Below are 12,481 nucleotides of genomic sequence, written 5' to 3'. Positions count from 1 at the left end.
TTTTCTCTATGTAGGGTGCCCTGGCTGACGAAACTGGTTAGGTGTACACACTTTGTTTACTAGTTTTCTTTCTATCGGTGGGAATCCCCAGTCAACCTCGCTGATACCAAAACCTTATGGTTTAGAGCACGGTTTGCATAAACTCGTTGCCTATCCTGTACCTGGTGCAGGAGCAAGATAATAGCATCATCAGAATACATGACTATAACCATGTACTGATAGGCCTTAACACACTCAACATGATCAAGTTCAATACTCACAAATAGCTGCGTGGATAAGAAATTGGCTAAGAAACAGAAAGCAAAGAGCAGTGGTGAATGGTTGTTTCTCAGACTGGAGAGATGAAAAAAGTGGTCAGTATTAGGACTACTACCCTTTTTGATGTGTGAGTGATGTAGATTTGCATATACAGGACACAACTTCTAAATCTTAGATGAAACCAAACTCAGAAATGTAGCAAACAACAAGACAGTAACAAGCTTCAGGAGGACATAACAAGAATGATGAAACAGGCAGGCATGCAGCAGATGAAATTTAATGAAATTGTAAAGTAATTTATTTTGCTGGGAAGAATGAGGAACACAATATAAGCTAAATGGCCTTATTTTAAAGGGAGTGTAGGAATAGAGGGATCTGGGTATGTACAGTACACAAGTCTTTGATGGTGGATGGACAAGCTGAGAAGGCACAGAATGAAAGAAGAGAAAGAACAGGGAAGTTATGCTAAATCTTTATCCAGCATTGGTTTGGCCCCCAGCTGGAATATTGGGCCGGATTTTCATGGAGTCAACGAGACCCCACAGACCTTTAAAAATAGCAAACGGGACCCTATTCCGGGATGCCCCGCTTCATTACCAGCATCCCCAGGTTTTGCTGGTGCAGGAGAAGGGTGTGGACAGCGAGCCTGCAACCTAAATTCCCAATCTGGCCAGCTGTATTACATCTCCTAGCCCCCACGCCACCCTCACCCCTACCCCATTTTTCATGGAGCAGGCAGATGCTCAAGGACTCACAGTTCATAGCCCCTCAGATGGTTTGTGAACCATAGTCTGGATGCGGGAACCTTTGAAAGATAAATTCAAAAGGTCTTACCCATATCCCCCATGCCAACCTGTGCCTCCCATCCACCCCCAATGGCCCCTCATACTCTTCATGACAACTTATAGAATTTCCATGCACTCTGTACAGGCCCAATGAACCCTATAGTAACAATGGCATATATGGGAAAGCTTAAAAATCAGCCATTCAACTTTTGTTTAAAATTGTTGTTACTACAATTCTATAAAAGTGTCAATGAGCTACACCTTTAAAGTATCAAAAGCAGAAACTATAAGCACTTGACATCTCTTTACCTCATTTAAAGAAACACTGAGCCATTGACAAAATAGATAGAAGAAAAGCTTGATCTGTCAATCAAACAATGCATTCCTTTCTCTGCATCTGTTTCAGCAAACTAATGGAAGTCTGCTCTCAGCCAAACCTCATTATGCATTATCTATGAAAAAATACGTACATAAATGGACAGAGGGAGATTTTTATTTAGAAACTGTTTGAAAACCATCTTTTCAACAGCAGCGATGCTTTAGATGTTGCACTGCCTTGCTGGGATTGCAGCATTTACAGAGGTTAATAGTCCCAGATTTCTATTTGTTTATGAAATCACTAAATTCATCATTGTAATGAAACATAGGGACATATTACTATTTATCTCTCAGGCATTAATTGACTTTCTGGACATCTTCTCTGTTCTTTGTAAAAAAAACCCTGAAGTAGTTCCCGCTTCCAAAACGAATGGTGGTAGTAAAAGGGTGGTGAAGAAAGTAAATTAAACACCTTAAACTTTACAAAAAAGTGGACTGAAATTCACGTTAGTATTAAAACATGGGACAGTCAGAAATAGGGAAGGGAAATGGTACAACTGTCAAATACTAATACGTAAAGTGTTTAATTGCTATTTTCTAGTAAGTCATTAAATTGTGCTTTGGGTGTTTAACCTGATAGTTTATGATTCATATTTCTTTACCATTATTACTGTAATTTTATGTTTATTACAGTATCATAGTGCATAAATTAGAAGCAAACAGAATTATTCTCCCAGGAAATCAAGGATTTCCTTGCACCACAAGTTAATGGACCTCGGGCAAGGGTTGAGGTTAGAAGAATTGTTCCCCTCCTAAAGATTAGTGAGCATGTGGAACAGACTCTGAGCAATAGTTAATGCTGCATTAAAGAGCTGGAGAAATATGTGGTTCAAAATGGATTCAGAGAAGGGAAGACATTGATCGACAGATCAAGCTATTTTTCTTCAATCCATTTTGTCAATGGCTCAATGTTTATTTAAACAAGATAGAGATGTCAAGTGCTTGCAGTTTCTGCTGTTGATAATTTAAAGGTGGTCATAGAAATCAATCAATCCAATCTGAGTGCCAGAGGTGTGACAATGGAGAGAAAGGGAAATAAGAGATAGGTAAATGAGGTGTTCAAAGTTTCTCTTGGATTTCCTCAAGGAAGGTTTCATTTTACCTCGAGCAATTTAATAAGTGGGAAGGTAAGTGTGGAGGCATCCCTGTTTGGATTGATTATACAAAGTTGCATGCTTCATAGGTCAGTTGACCTTCAACATTTTCTTATCACCTTAGAATATATTGCAACAAGTTTTTCACTTTTAAGGCAGAGTTAGTTTTTGTGTCACAAAGCAGAAAGTGAAGATTGCAGCAAGTAGAGGAATGTATCTTAAACACCATAAAGCAAAAGTTAAGAGACAGCCTCAAAATCAAGTTACTTTAACAAACATTATTAAATCTAACTTTTTAATTACATACTCGGTAATTCTTTTCTTGCTCAAATTTTTCTTCATATTTTCGTATTTTCTTTCTCAAATTCTGGATCTGTTTTGTCAGTTGCGTCACCAACATTGGACTGTTCTCAGCTTCTGCATTGACCAGTGCAGAGTTTCTCGGCCTTGAAGGAGAGAGTGGTAGAGGGGCAATTCAAAACACAGCAACTCAGTTGTTCTGACATCAATGCTACAACTGGAGCACTGTTCACAGAAAGTCAAATGTTTCTTTGAGCAACTTTGCTGCCCAAAACAAGAATTTGCACATTACTAAGAAAAACGATAAATCTTTCTAATATATTACTGGAGTAAACCCAGATTCTGAACAAAAAGAATTACAAGGGCTCAATCCCGTTTATGTCAGGACTGCACTATATTACTCTCCCATTCCATATAAAGGCATCAGCCCCAAATATTCCCAGAAAAGGAGAGCCCTCCTCATAGTTTGCATGAAAAAATCCTCCTTATTATTCAGTCTTGCCTTCTCTGTTTTGTACTATCATTTTCTTGTTTTATTCAATCACAGTTCAGTCATTCACAATTGGCATTGTCCAGAATTTTTTTTGCATTTAATGCCGTACCAGGCTGCATGAAATTTGGAAGAGGACTTCTATCTATCTGAATCTGGACAAGCTTGGGGCTTCTATGCACAAAAATATACACAGAATCACAGAATTATTATGCTACTGAAGGAGGCCATTTGGTCCATCGTGTCTGTACCAGCTATCTGGCACTAAGTTAAAATGCTCAATCTCCTGCCTTTTCCCCATAACCCTGCACATTGTTTCTATTTAAATAATCATCCAATGCCCTCTTGAATGCCTCAATCGAACCTGCCTCCACCACAATTCCAGGCAGTGCATTCCAAACCCTAACTACTCGCTGTGTGAAAAAGATTTTCTTACCTCACATTTGCTTCTTTTGCAAAACACTTTAAAAACTGTGCCTTCTGGTTCTTGATCTGTTTATGAACGGCAACAGTTTCTCCCTATCTATTCTATCCGGAACATTCATGCTTTTGAAACTTCTATCAAGTCTCCTTTTAGCCTTCTCCTCTCCAAGGAAAACAGTCCTAACTTCTCCAATCTTTCCTCATAACTGAAGTGTCCCATCCCTGGAACCATTCTCGTAAACCTTGGAATGGAGCACTGGGCCTGAGCAGTGGTGGGCAGTTGTCATCTGATGTCCACCCCTTCTCAAAGAAACACTCCCATGCAGACTCAGAGTGGAATCGTCCCAGATCTAAGTGCAGTAGTGGGGAAAAAGGATGTTTTACCCACCAGCTGCAACGGCGGGTTTTCCAACCATATCATCCCATTCCTGGCCTCATTAATAATGCATTCCTGGGAGACACACCGGGTTGCTAATGAAAGCAGTGAAGGCCGCCATAAAGTCCTCTACCCCTGCTCTGGGCAAAGACCAACACGCAAAGTCACCAACATGGAAGGTGATGGCACCAGTGGTCAGCGCCAATGCCTTGCAAAAGAGGACAGCCACCCGGTGCAGAAAGAGGATAAATAGTCTCCTCCATTCCGCCAGGAACTCTTAAGTAACTCTTCTCATCACTCTCAACTCAGACACTCACAAACCCATCACAGATCCACAGGGATCTCACTCACTGCCAGGTCAAGAGACATCACCATTCACTTTCTCACACACACCTTCATCTGCCCCATGGTTCGTGTCCTCATCTCGTCCATGGCGCCACTCGCCACCCACACATGCCAGGGCATCCTTATCATCTGGCCTGGCAGGTGTCCTGCTTACACTCTCTCCATCTGTATTCATGCAGGATAAGCTGGCACACAAGAGGGAGGGGTCACAGAGGAATGGTGGAGGAATGCCTATCATCAAGTTCCATGCAGACTTTGAAAATAGAGTCATCCAGCTGGACTGTTCCTGTGCTGACAGTGAGGTCAGCGCTGCTCAACCAAGTGAGGATTCAGCAGTGCAACATCCATCGGATAACTATGCTGTGAGTCAGTTCCCCTGTTCCACAGCCCCCGCCATGCATTAATTATCTCTCCTTGCTTTCACAGGTACACCTGGGAAGTAGCTGAGGGGGACCACGACTCAGGTCCTCAACTCAAGCCCCAAAGACACCTCAGAAGAAGAATCTGATGACTCCCTAATTGAAGTCCCGTCACAGCGCTCATCCACATCCCCCACCAGGACAGACACACACACCTCGATGGGACTTGGTTCTAGAGTAGCCTCAGGCTCACAATCAGGTGAGCATATCGCACTGTCTGATCCACAGAAGGTGGTTCCCAAGTTTCCGTTACTCAGAGGACTGCTGGAGGCCAGAAATTTGCTGAGTCCGAGTCAGATGATGAGCCTCTGGACTCGGTCATGTCACAGTTGCTGGAGCTGCAAAGGCAAGCTCGGGAACATCAGGAAGGGATGTCCGCTGCACTCCTCAGATTGCAAGGCACGATGGAGGAGTGCATCCATCTTCAGTCTGAGATGATAGTGCCGGCATGCTCCAAGGTCAACACTGGTAGGATGGCGGCAGCCAGGGAGACCTTGGTCCAGGACATTGGTCCTGCACTGCTGCATGGGCTGAACTCCATCACTGACGCATAGTTGGCCTCTAACAGTGTCAACACGAGATGGGTGCAGGGCAGCTTGATCTCACTCCAGCTTCCCCTTCTCTTTAAGGAATCAGCCAGGGGCCCTCGGGCACTCATAGGGAGGAGGATCAGCAAGTGCACACCCCAGGTCATCCACCCAGATGACTCTGGGAGTGTCTGGCCCAAAGGAAACCCCTCTTCCTGTGACCCCAGCAGCTTCAGCTCCACAGGCAGGGGAGGGTGCCACTGCCACAAAGCAAGTCCCCGAAATCAGGTCACGGCCCCTCAAGGGATGCCCATCAAGGTCATCACAGACAGGCCCTATCAGTCAGCAGGCTGCCTCCACCTCCACTGTGGATGTTGGGGGGACACCAAGATGTAGCAGCAGCGTTTGGATGATTAAGAAGATGTAACTCTTTCGAGTTATCAACAGTCACAGATTGTAACTCTTTCGAGTACATTCACAGTTCTTGGTTTCCGGGAGTGGGACATGAACCCACAACCCTCTGATTCAAAGGCGAGGGTGCTATGAACTGAGCCACAGCTGATGTAGTTGCACAGTCTGGGCACGGGTGTGAATCACTTGTACATAATGTCCACTATTGTAAATAAACTCCCAAGAATGTCTCCCTGTCAATGGCTCATTGTTATGATGAGCAGTGTTTGTCTCATTCAGATGTGAAACATTGGTTCCTGCACAAGATAAAGGCAGGTGTCTCTGTCCAAGGCCTCTTCCCTGGGCAGTGTGCAACCTCCAGACCAAAGTGATGTTCTGGTTTCACATTTACTGGACACATTAGTGATGCGTGCACCGTGATGGTGCTGGTCATTACTGCCAGAATGTCGTGGACAGGCGTCACAGAGTTCCGTCATTCTCTCTGTGTGCTCTCTAAACCTTTGAGGTGGGGCTGGCCCCCATCTCTTCAGCATCTGTGACCGGTGACACTGTGCTCCTGAAGAGGTCAGGTGCTGAAGGCTGACAAAGGATCAGGTGCTTTTAAAGTTTCACGGCTGCGTCTCCATATCACCCTGATCACAGAGCGCAAGCGAGCTGCCCTCAGCCAGACAGGAGTCGGACATTCTACCAGGCTATGTGAAAATCTATGGAGTGTCCTCACTGCATTGTGTCATCATTCTCCTGGAATCTAGCGACTATTAGGGCCTTGCAGCATCTCCATGATATGAGCCTGAACACTGAGGGTATGTGCACTGTCATCAGCCACACAGGATTCAAATGTTCACAGATGCAAGGTGAGGATGCTAGGACTGTCCTCACTGCATCTCGTCATCATCCTCCAGGAATCTTGCGGCTATGAGGGCCTCCCTAACGCACCTGCCTCGTTTGGCCAGTACGATGGCCTCACCGCCGGCATCCTCGCCTTCGAGGACCACATCACTGTCATCCCCTTCGATGTCCTCCTCATTGGAGGATACGTGCAGCTCCTCCCCCTCCTCTTCAGCCAGGTCCTCCCCCTCTTTGTAGCACCAGGTTGTGGAGCGTGCAGCAAGCGACAATGATGCGCGACACCCTCTGGGGCCTGTATTGCAGTGCTCCACCAAACCTGTCGAGGCACCGGAACCTCATTTTTCAAAATGCCTATCGTTTGCTACCCCAAAGTCCGGGTGGCGGCACGAACCTTGATACAGTCTGAAGCCACTGCACCGGCGTCACCAGCTACGTCCTCAATGGGTAGCCCTTGTCCTCGAGGAGCCAAACCTACAGCCTCTGAGGACTCTGGAAGATGTCAGGGATACGAGATCCGGCAAAGACGCTCCCTGGGAATCATGGGCAGACCTGTAGGATGCGTTTGTGGTGGTCATACACCAGCTGAACATTCAGTGAGTGGAAGCCCTTGTGGCTGACTTGGTTGACTGCTTGTTGCCATGAAGATCTAAGCACCACATGAGTGCAGTCAATGGCACCCTGCACCTGTGGAAAACCTGAGATCGCCACTCTTGCATCCTGTCTTTCCTGATCCCGGGCAAAATGCATAAAGTTCTGTGCCTTCGCAAAGATGGCGTCTGAGACAACCTTGGTACACTTGTGCATGGAGGCTTGCACAATTCACCTGTGGAGCCCTGGAAGGAGCCACTGGCATAAAAATTGAGCGTCGCAGTCACTTTCACGGCCACTGGGTGCCCTCCATGTCCCCGTGGCACCAATTCCTGCAGCAGGTGGCATATGTGATCGACCAGTTCCCTAGACATGCGCAGTCTTCAGCGACACTGGCTCTCGGTCATCTGCAAGAATGACAGGCACCGTCTATAGGCCCTGGGTCTAGTGAGGTGCCTACAAACGATGGCTCTCTGTGGATCTTCAGCAGCCCTGCTGCCCCTTCATCTTGAGGTAGGTTCTCCTCCCTTTGCCAAGCCAGGCGACCCCATTGCACTCTTCTTCCTCTCTGCTCTCTGTAAGCCATGAGGCACACTGCTACATCACCCGGCTCCATGATCCTGATGTTCTTCTCCTGCAGGATCAAAGAGAGAGTTGCGTGGGTTAGCATGGGTGTACTAAGAACGTCTCTTGGTTAAGTCTGAAGGCCCCTCCATGCATGCAGGAGAGTGTTGGCCACCACTTGGATGGCCAGTGTGTAGTGCACTCATTGACTGTCTGAAACCCCACCCACCTCCACCCCACTCCACTTGACCGATTGGCAGCAGCTTTGCCATTGGACTGCATACTGTGCCATTGGACTGCATACTGTGCTCTCAGTTCAGGCACAGGCATTCTCCTAACCCGCACTGCAAGGCTGGGCTGTTAGCTTGAACCATGAGGGATACTGGTCCAAACCTGAATAAAGACATCACAAGGGGCTGTGAGCACCTCCACCAGTGACTGCGCCATGACCACCTTTCACAAGGGGATTTTACAACTTGCCCAGTCGGCCAATTGTTCTGCTGCCCCCTAAAACACACATTAATTTACAGTCTGTGCTCCAGGGGTGAAATGTTCAGGAGTATTTGGTGGCAGTTTCAGGCTTTTGTGTTGCTTGAGTGGGTAGAAAAGCTTCAGAGGCCTGACTCCAAGGAATGGAGCTGCAGCTGAACAGTCTCAGCCGCTGAAGAATGCTCACTTTTGAAAAGCTTTTCCAAGTGCGTGGCGTTTCCCACCCGCTCCTCTACCCCTACCCCTATCCCGCCGGCATGTGCTTGAGTGTTTATTTCAGTCTGTCTGTGCTGCCTTGCCCCTCACCCTCACCACAATCACCACCAACCCCACCCCCCCCCCTCCCCCCCACACCCCCCACCCAGTATGACCCAAACTGGATCCCTTGCCCTGCTACTGCACTGAAAGCTGGCCAGGAATAAGCGACTTGCCTGTACCACCCCCGAATAACCTATCTTCCTTGATCTTCAATGGGCGGTGCTTGCGAGCGCTGCGCAGGGTTGTGTGCACTCGCCTCCGAGTTCCCCTTGAAGTTCAGGTCGCCAGGTGAGCGCCTTGTGAAACATGCCATTCTGAAGTCACGCCGACGTAAGCGGTAAATTTGACGTGGGGGGGGATGATTCTGGCGAATAGGGCTTATAATTAGATGCAAATGTATTAAAATGAAGTTCCCAACGTGCAGCAGTGGGAAACGCAGCCTGCCATTTGAGTGCAGTGGACGATTGCAAACTGGTTGTGCAACGCTGTAAAACTAATTTTTGGCCTTTGCACCAATTGTGCCCTCCTCTGCCTACCATGACGTCCTGCCATGGACTCCATCCTTATATAGTACAGTATAGAAGTCAAGCTCAGCACTGACTGCCACCACTGACACTAACTCAGTGAGACAGTGAACCCTAGTCACTCAGTCAGTTAAAGGTGATGTGGTGTGAGCTGGACAGCTCACCCAAACTTCTGTCCAAAGATGCTGTCTGATTTTCATCTACTGCATATAATGTGTCTATTCATTGTTTACACTATATCTGAATATAATGGAATACAAGCGTAAAAACTCCACAAGCATATATCATAAAATTGCTTAACCCTAGGCTGTTGCTTTCCCCATTGATTATAATGGATAGAACATCCCAGTTTTATGAAGCACAATTTGGCAATATGTAGAAGCAAAACTCAAGATTTTGCAAAATGGATGACTGAACAATTTTGCAATATAGTGTTGACAACCAGTAAGTCTAAGCAACTGTCCATACCTTCTAACTGTACAGTCTTGGATCTGCCATATCTAATGAAAGGCTGCGGAAATGGAATCCTTGAATGTATTCAGCACAGTTGGCGCATTGGACAGTACAAGGATGAACATGTCAGCGAGCACACTTCAATCGGTACTTCACTGGCAGTAAAGTGATTTGGAAAATTCTGAGGTCAAAAAGTGCTACATAAATGTAAATGCTTTCTTTCTGTAATGGGAGAACTTGACATCCATATCTCAGGTTAATTTTAACAAGTCACTTTATGCAATACAACTCCAGTGGGCAGCAATTATACTTTCATCGAACGTTTCTGGGCATATTCATGGGGTAAAAGATAATCTATAATTTGACAAATCTATTCAGATATTTCACTGAAATAAAGAGCCATCTTCCGCTTTCTAGGTTCTATTAAATAGCCCCTGTGTGGTGTATGAGGAGGAGGAATAAAGAAGAAATTAACTTGGCGTATTTTATTAGGTTTTTAAATCATTCTTAAAAATATCCGTGTACTGTCCAAACCAACTTCAAGGGATCAATTTTACACAGATTCCAAACTACTGCTCAGGCCATATTTCATCAGGTGTTACACACGGGGAAAGAATTATGAAGGCAATTTTATGAGGCTTAGCTCAGCTAAGGATGTGAATGCGATTGGTTGGATAGGGCTATAATCATAAAACCTCAATTCATTAACCTGCATTCAATGCAGGCGAGTTCCTGTGTGAGGAGAGGGGCCAAGTGGCACCCATGGGTTATCCCAGAACGCCTTCTATGGAGCAGTGAGAATCATAATAGTCATCATCCAAATGTCCCTGACATCAGACACTCAAAAGGAGATAGGGGCCTCATGACTTTTCTAGGTGTCAATGCCCTAAGGAATCTGAAGGGTGCTTCATTCAAAATAATGAGAAAAACCTTTCAAGGTATTTGTACTAATTATTCATTCTCTAAAAAGAAAAACATAGAGTGCCCCCTTTTAGCTTGTCATAATTCACACGACTCTGAAAATGTCCAACCTCATCTAATTTCAGAAGCTAAGCAGAGTCAGGCCTGGTTTCGTTTGGGAGACAGCCTGGGAACACCTGGTGATGTAATTGTGTAGGCTGTAAATGGATAACGTTTTGCTGCAGTATCATACACACTTCCTGCTCTACCCTATTCTTCCTCAGCTATGTAGTTAACCTCCCAAACCCATGACTTTGACCACCTAGAAGGACAAGGAGCATGGGAACGCCAGCACCTCAAAACTCCCCTCCAAGTCACACATCGCCCTTACCTTACAGATCACCATTCCTTCATCATCACTGGGTCAAAATCCTGCAACTCCTTACCCAACAGCACTGTGGGAATACTTACATCTCACAGGCTTAAGGCAGCCACTCTCCGCCTCCTTCTCAAGGGCAATTAGGGATGGTCTTGCCAGTGATGCACATATTCTGACTAGAACTAGGGGACACAGTTTAGGAGATCAGAAGATTTTTTTTCTTAGAGGGTCATTAGTCTGTGGAATTCTCTTTCCCAGGGAGCAGTGGGGGCTGGGTCATTGAATATATTCAAGGCTGAGTTAAACAGATTTTTGAAATACCAGGGAGTCAAGAGTTGAGGGGCAGACAAGAAAATGGACAACCAAATCAGCCATGACCTTACTAAATGTAATTTTCTGAAGTTTGTTAAGATCAGTATGATTAACTGCCTACTGCAATACAGTCGTTGCCACATTACCGTCTCCACTAGCTAAATCATTACCCAGAATAAAATCCACCCCTTCAACAGCTGATCTAGGAATTGTTCCCACCTTAATAAAGTGAGTTGGCTTTACACAAAGAAACAGGCTCACAAATTCCATTAATACCCCTTATTAATATTTTTTCCTTCACAAAACTATCCAAAACACAAATTATCATCAGCCACCCTCAATAACTGATCTGCTCCAGTATCTTTCAAAATTTTAATCTGTTTACCTATTTTACTGGAGGAATAAGGGAACACTTCTCCCTTGAGACAAAACATCCAGGCTCTCTAATATCCTGACTTCCTTCATCAGTAATCAAAGAAGAAATCTTTGCACTACCTGAACCATATCTCCCTTTCCTGTTATGTTCTGAATAAACATGTTTCACCTGTACCACTGCTACAGTTTTAACAACCATTTCCTTTTCTGATGCAACCTTTCCTGAGGATTCCTTAGGTATTCCTACTACTGCAATAAGTCTCCTATTTAGCCTCCAGCAATCTGCCCGAACATGTCCCACCTTGTTACAATGAAAACACTTAGGCTTTCGAATGTCACTTCTGCCCTCAGCAGCTTCTTTCCTGATCTGAGGAGGAATTTCCTGGGAATTCCCAACTGTCTCTTCTCTTCCCTGATCACTTGCTTTCCTTTCACCTTCCCATCTTCTATCCTTCTTGGGTTTGTGGGGATGATGGAAAAAGAGTTTAGATTTATGGACCAGTTCATAACATCAGCTGTCTCTGCTGCCTGCCTAGCCATTTGCCATTTTAACCCTCTGGTATTCAACAGGGGTTCTAACTATTGGAGGAAGTGAAATTTTAAATGCTTTCAAGAGAATTATTTCTTTAAGAGCTTTATATGTCATCCCTACCTTTAATGCCCGTATTCAACAGTCAAGATCATTTTGCTTTACCCTCTCAAACTCAATATAGGTCTGCCCAGGCTGTTTCTTTATGTTGCGAAATTTCTGCCTGTACGTCTCATAGGCCAACTCATTCATACTAAGTAAGAATAGCCTTTTTTACTGCATCATAATCCACAGAAACCTCTTCTAGCAGCGATGCATAAACCTCATGAGGTCTACCCACCAACTTACTCTGTAAGAGCAATGTCCAGATTTCTTTTGGCCACTTCATTTGCTTAGCCACTTTTTCAAACAAAATAAAGAATGCCACTACATCCCTTTCCTCAAATCATGGGAGG

At 45.2% G+C, this 12,481-nt stretch overlaps 1 protein-coding gene across 1 annotated transcript in view; it reads right to left on the bottom strand.

Annotated features, from left to right (window-relative positions):
* fam13c (family with sequence similarity 13 member C) overlaps positions 1-12,481 on the bottom strand; it is a 54,354-nt gene that overhangs the window by 26,665 nt on the left and 15,208 nt on the right. Inside the window, exon 4 of the mRNA XM_078565904.1 lies at positions 2,823-2,961. Coding sequence (XP_078422030.1) covers positions 2,823-2,961 — 139 coding nt within the window. The remainder of the gene's footprint in view (positions 1-2,822; positions 2,962-12,481) is intronic.

The sequence above is a fragment of the Cetorhinus maximus genome, chromosome 20 (genome assembly GCF_964194155.1).
Source record: "Cetorhinus maximus chromosome 20, sCetMax3.hap1.1, whole genome shotgun sequence".
Lineage (NCBI taxonomy): Eukaryota > Metazoa > Chordata > Chondrichthyes > Lamniformes > Cetorhinidae > Cetorhinus > Cetorhinus maximus.
The sequence above is the reverse complement of the archived record's forward strand: the minus strand, read 5'-3'. Positions and strand labels throughout refer to the sequence as shown.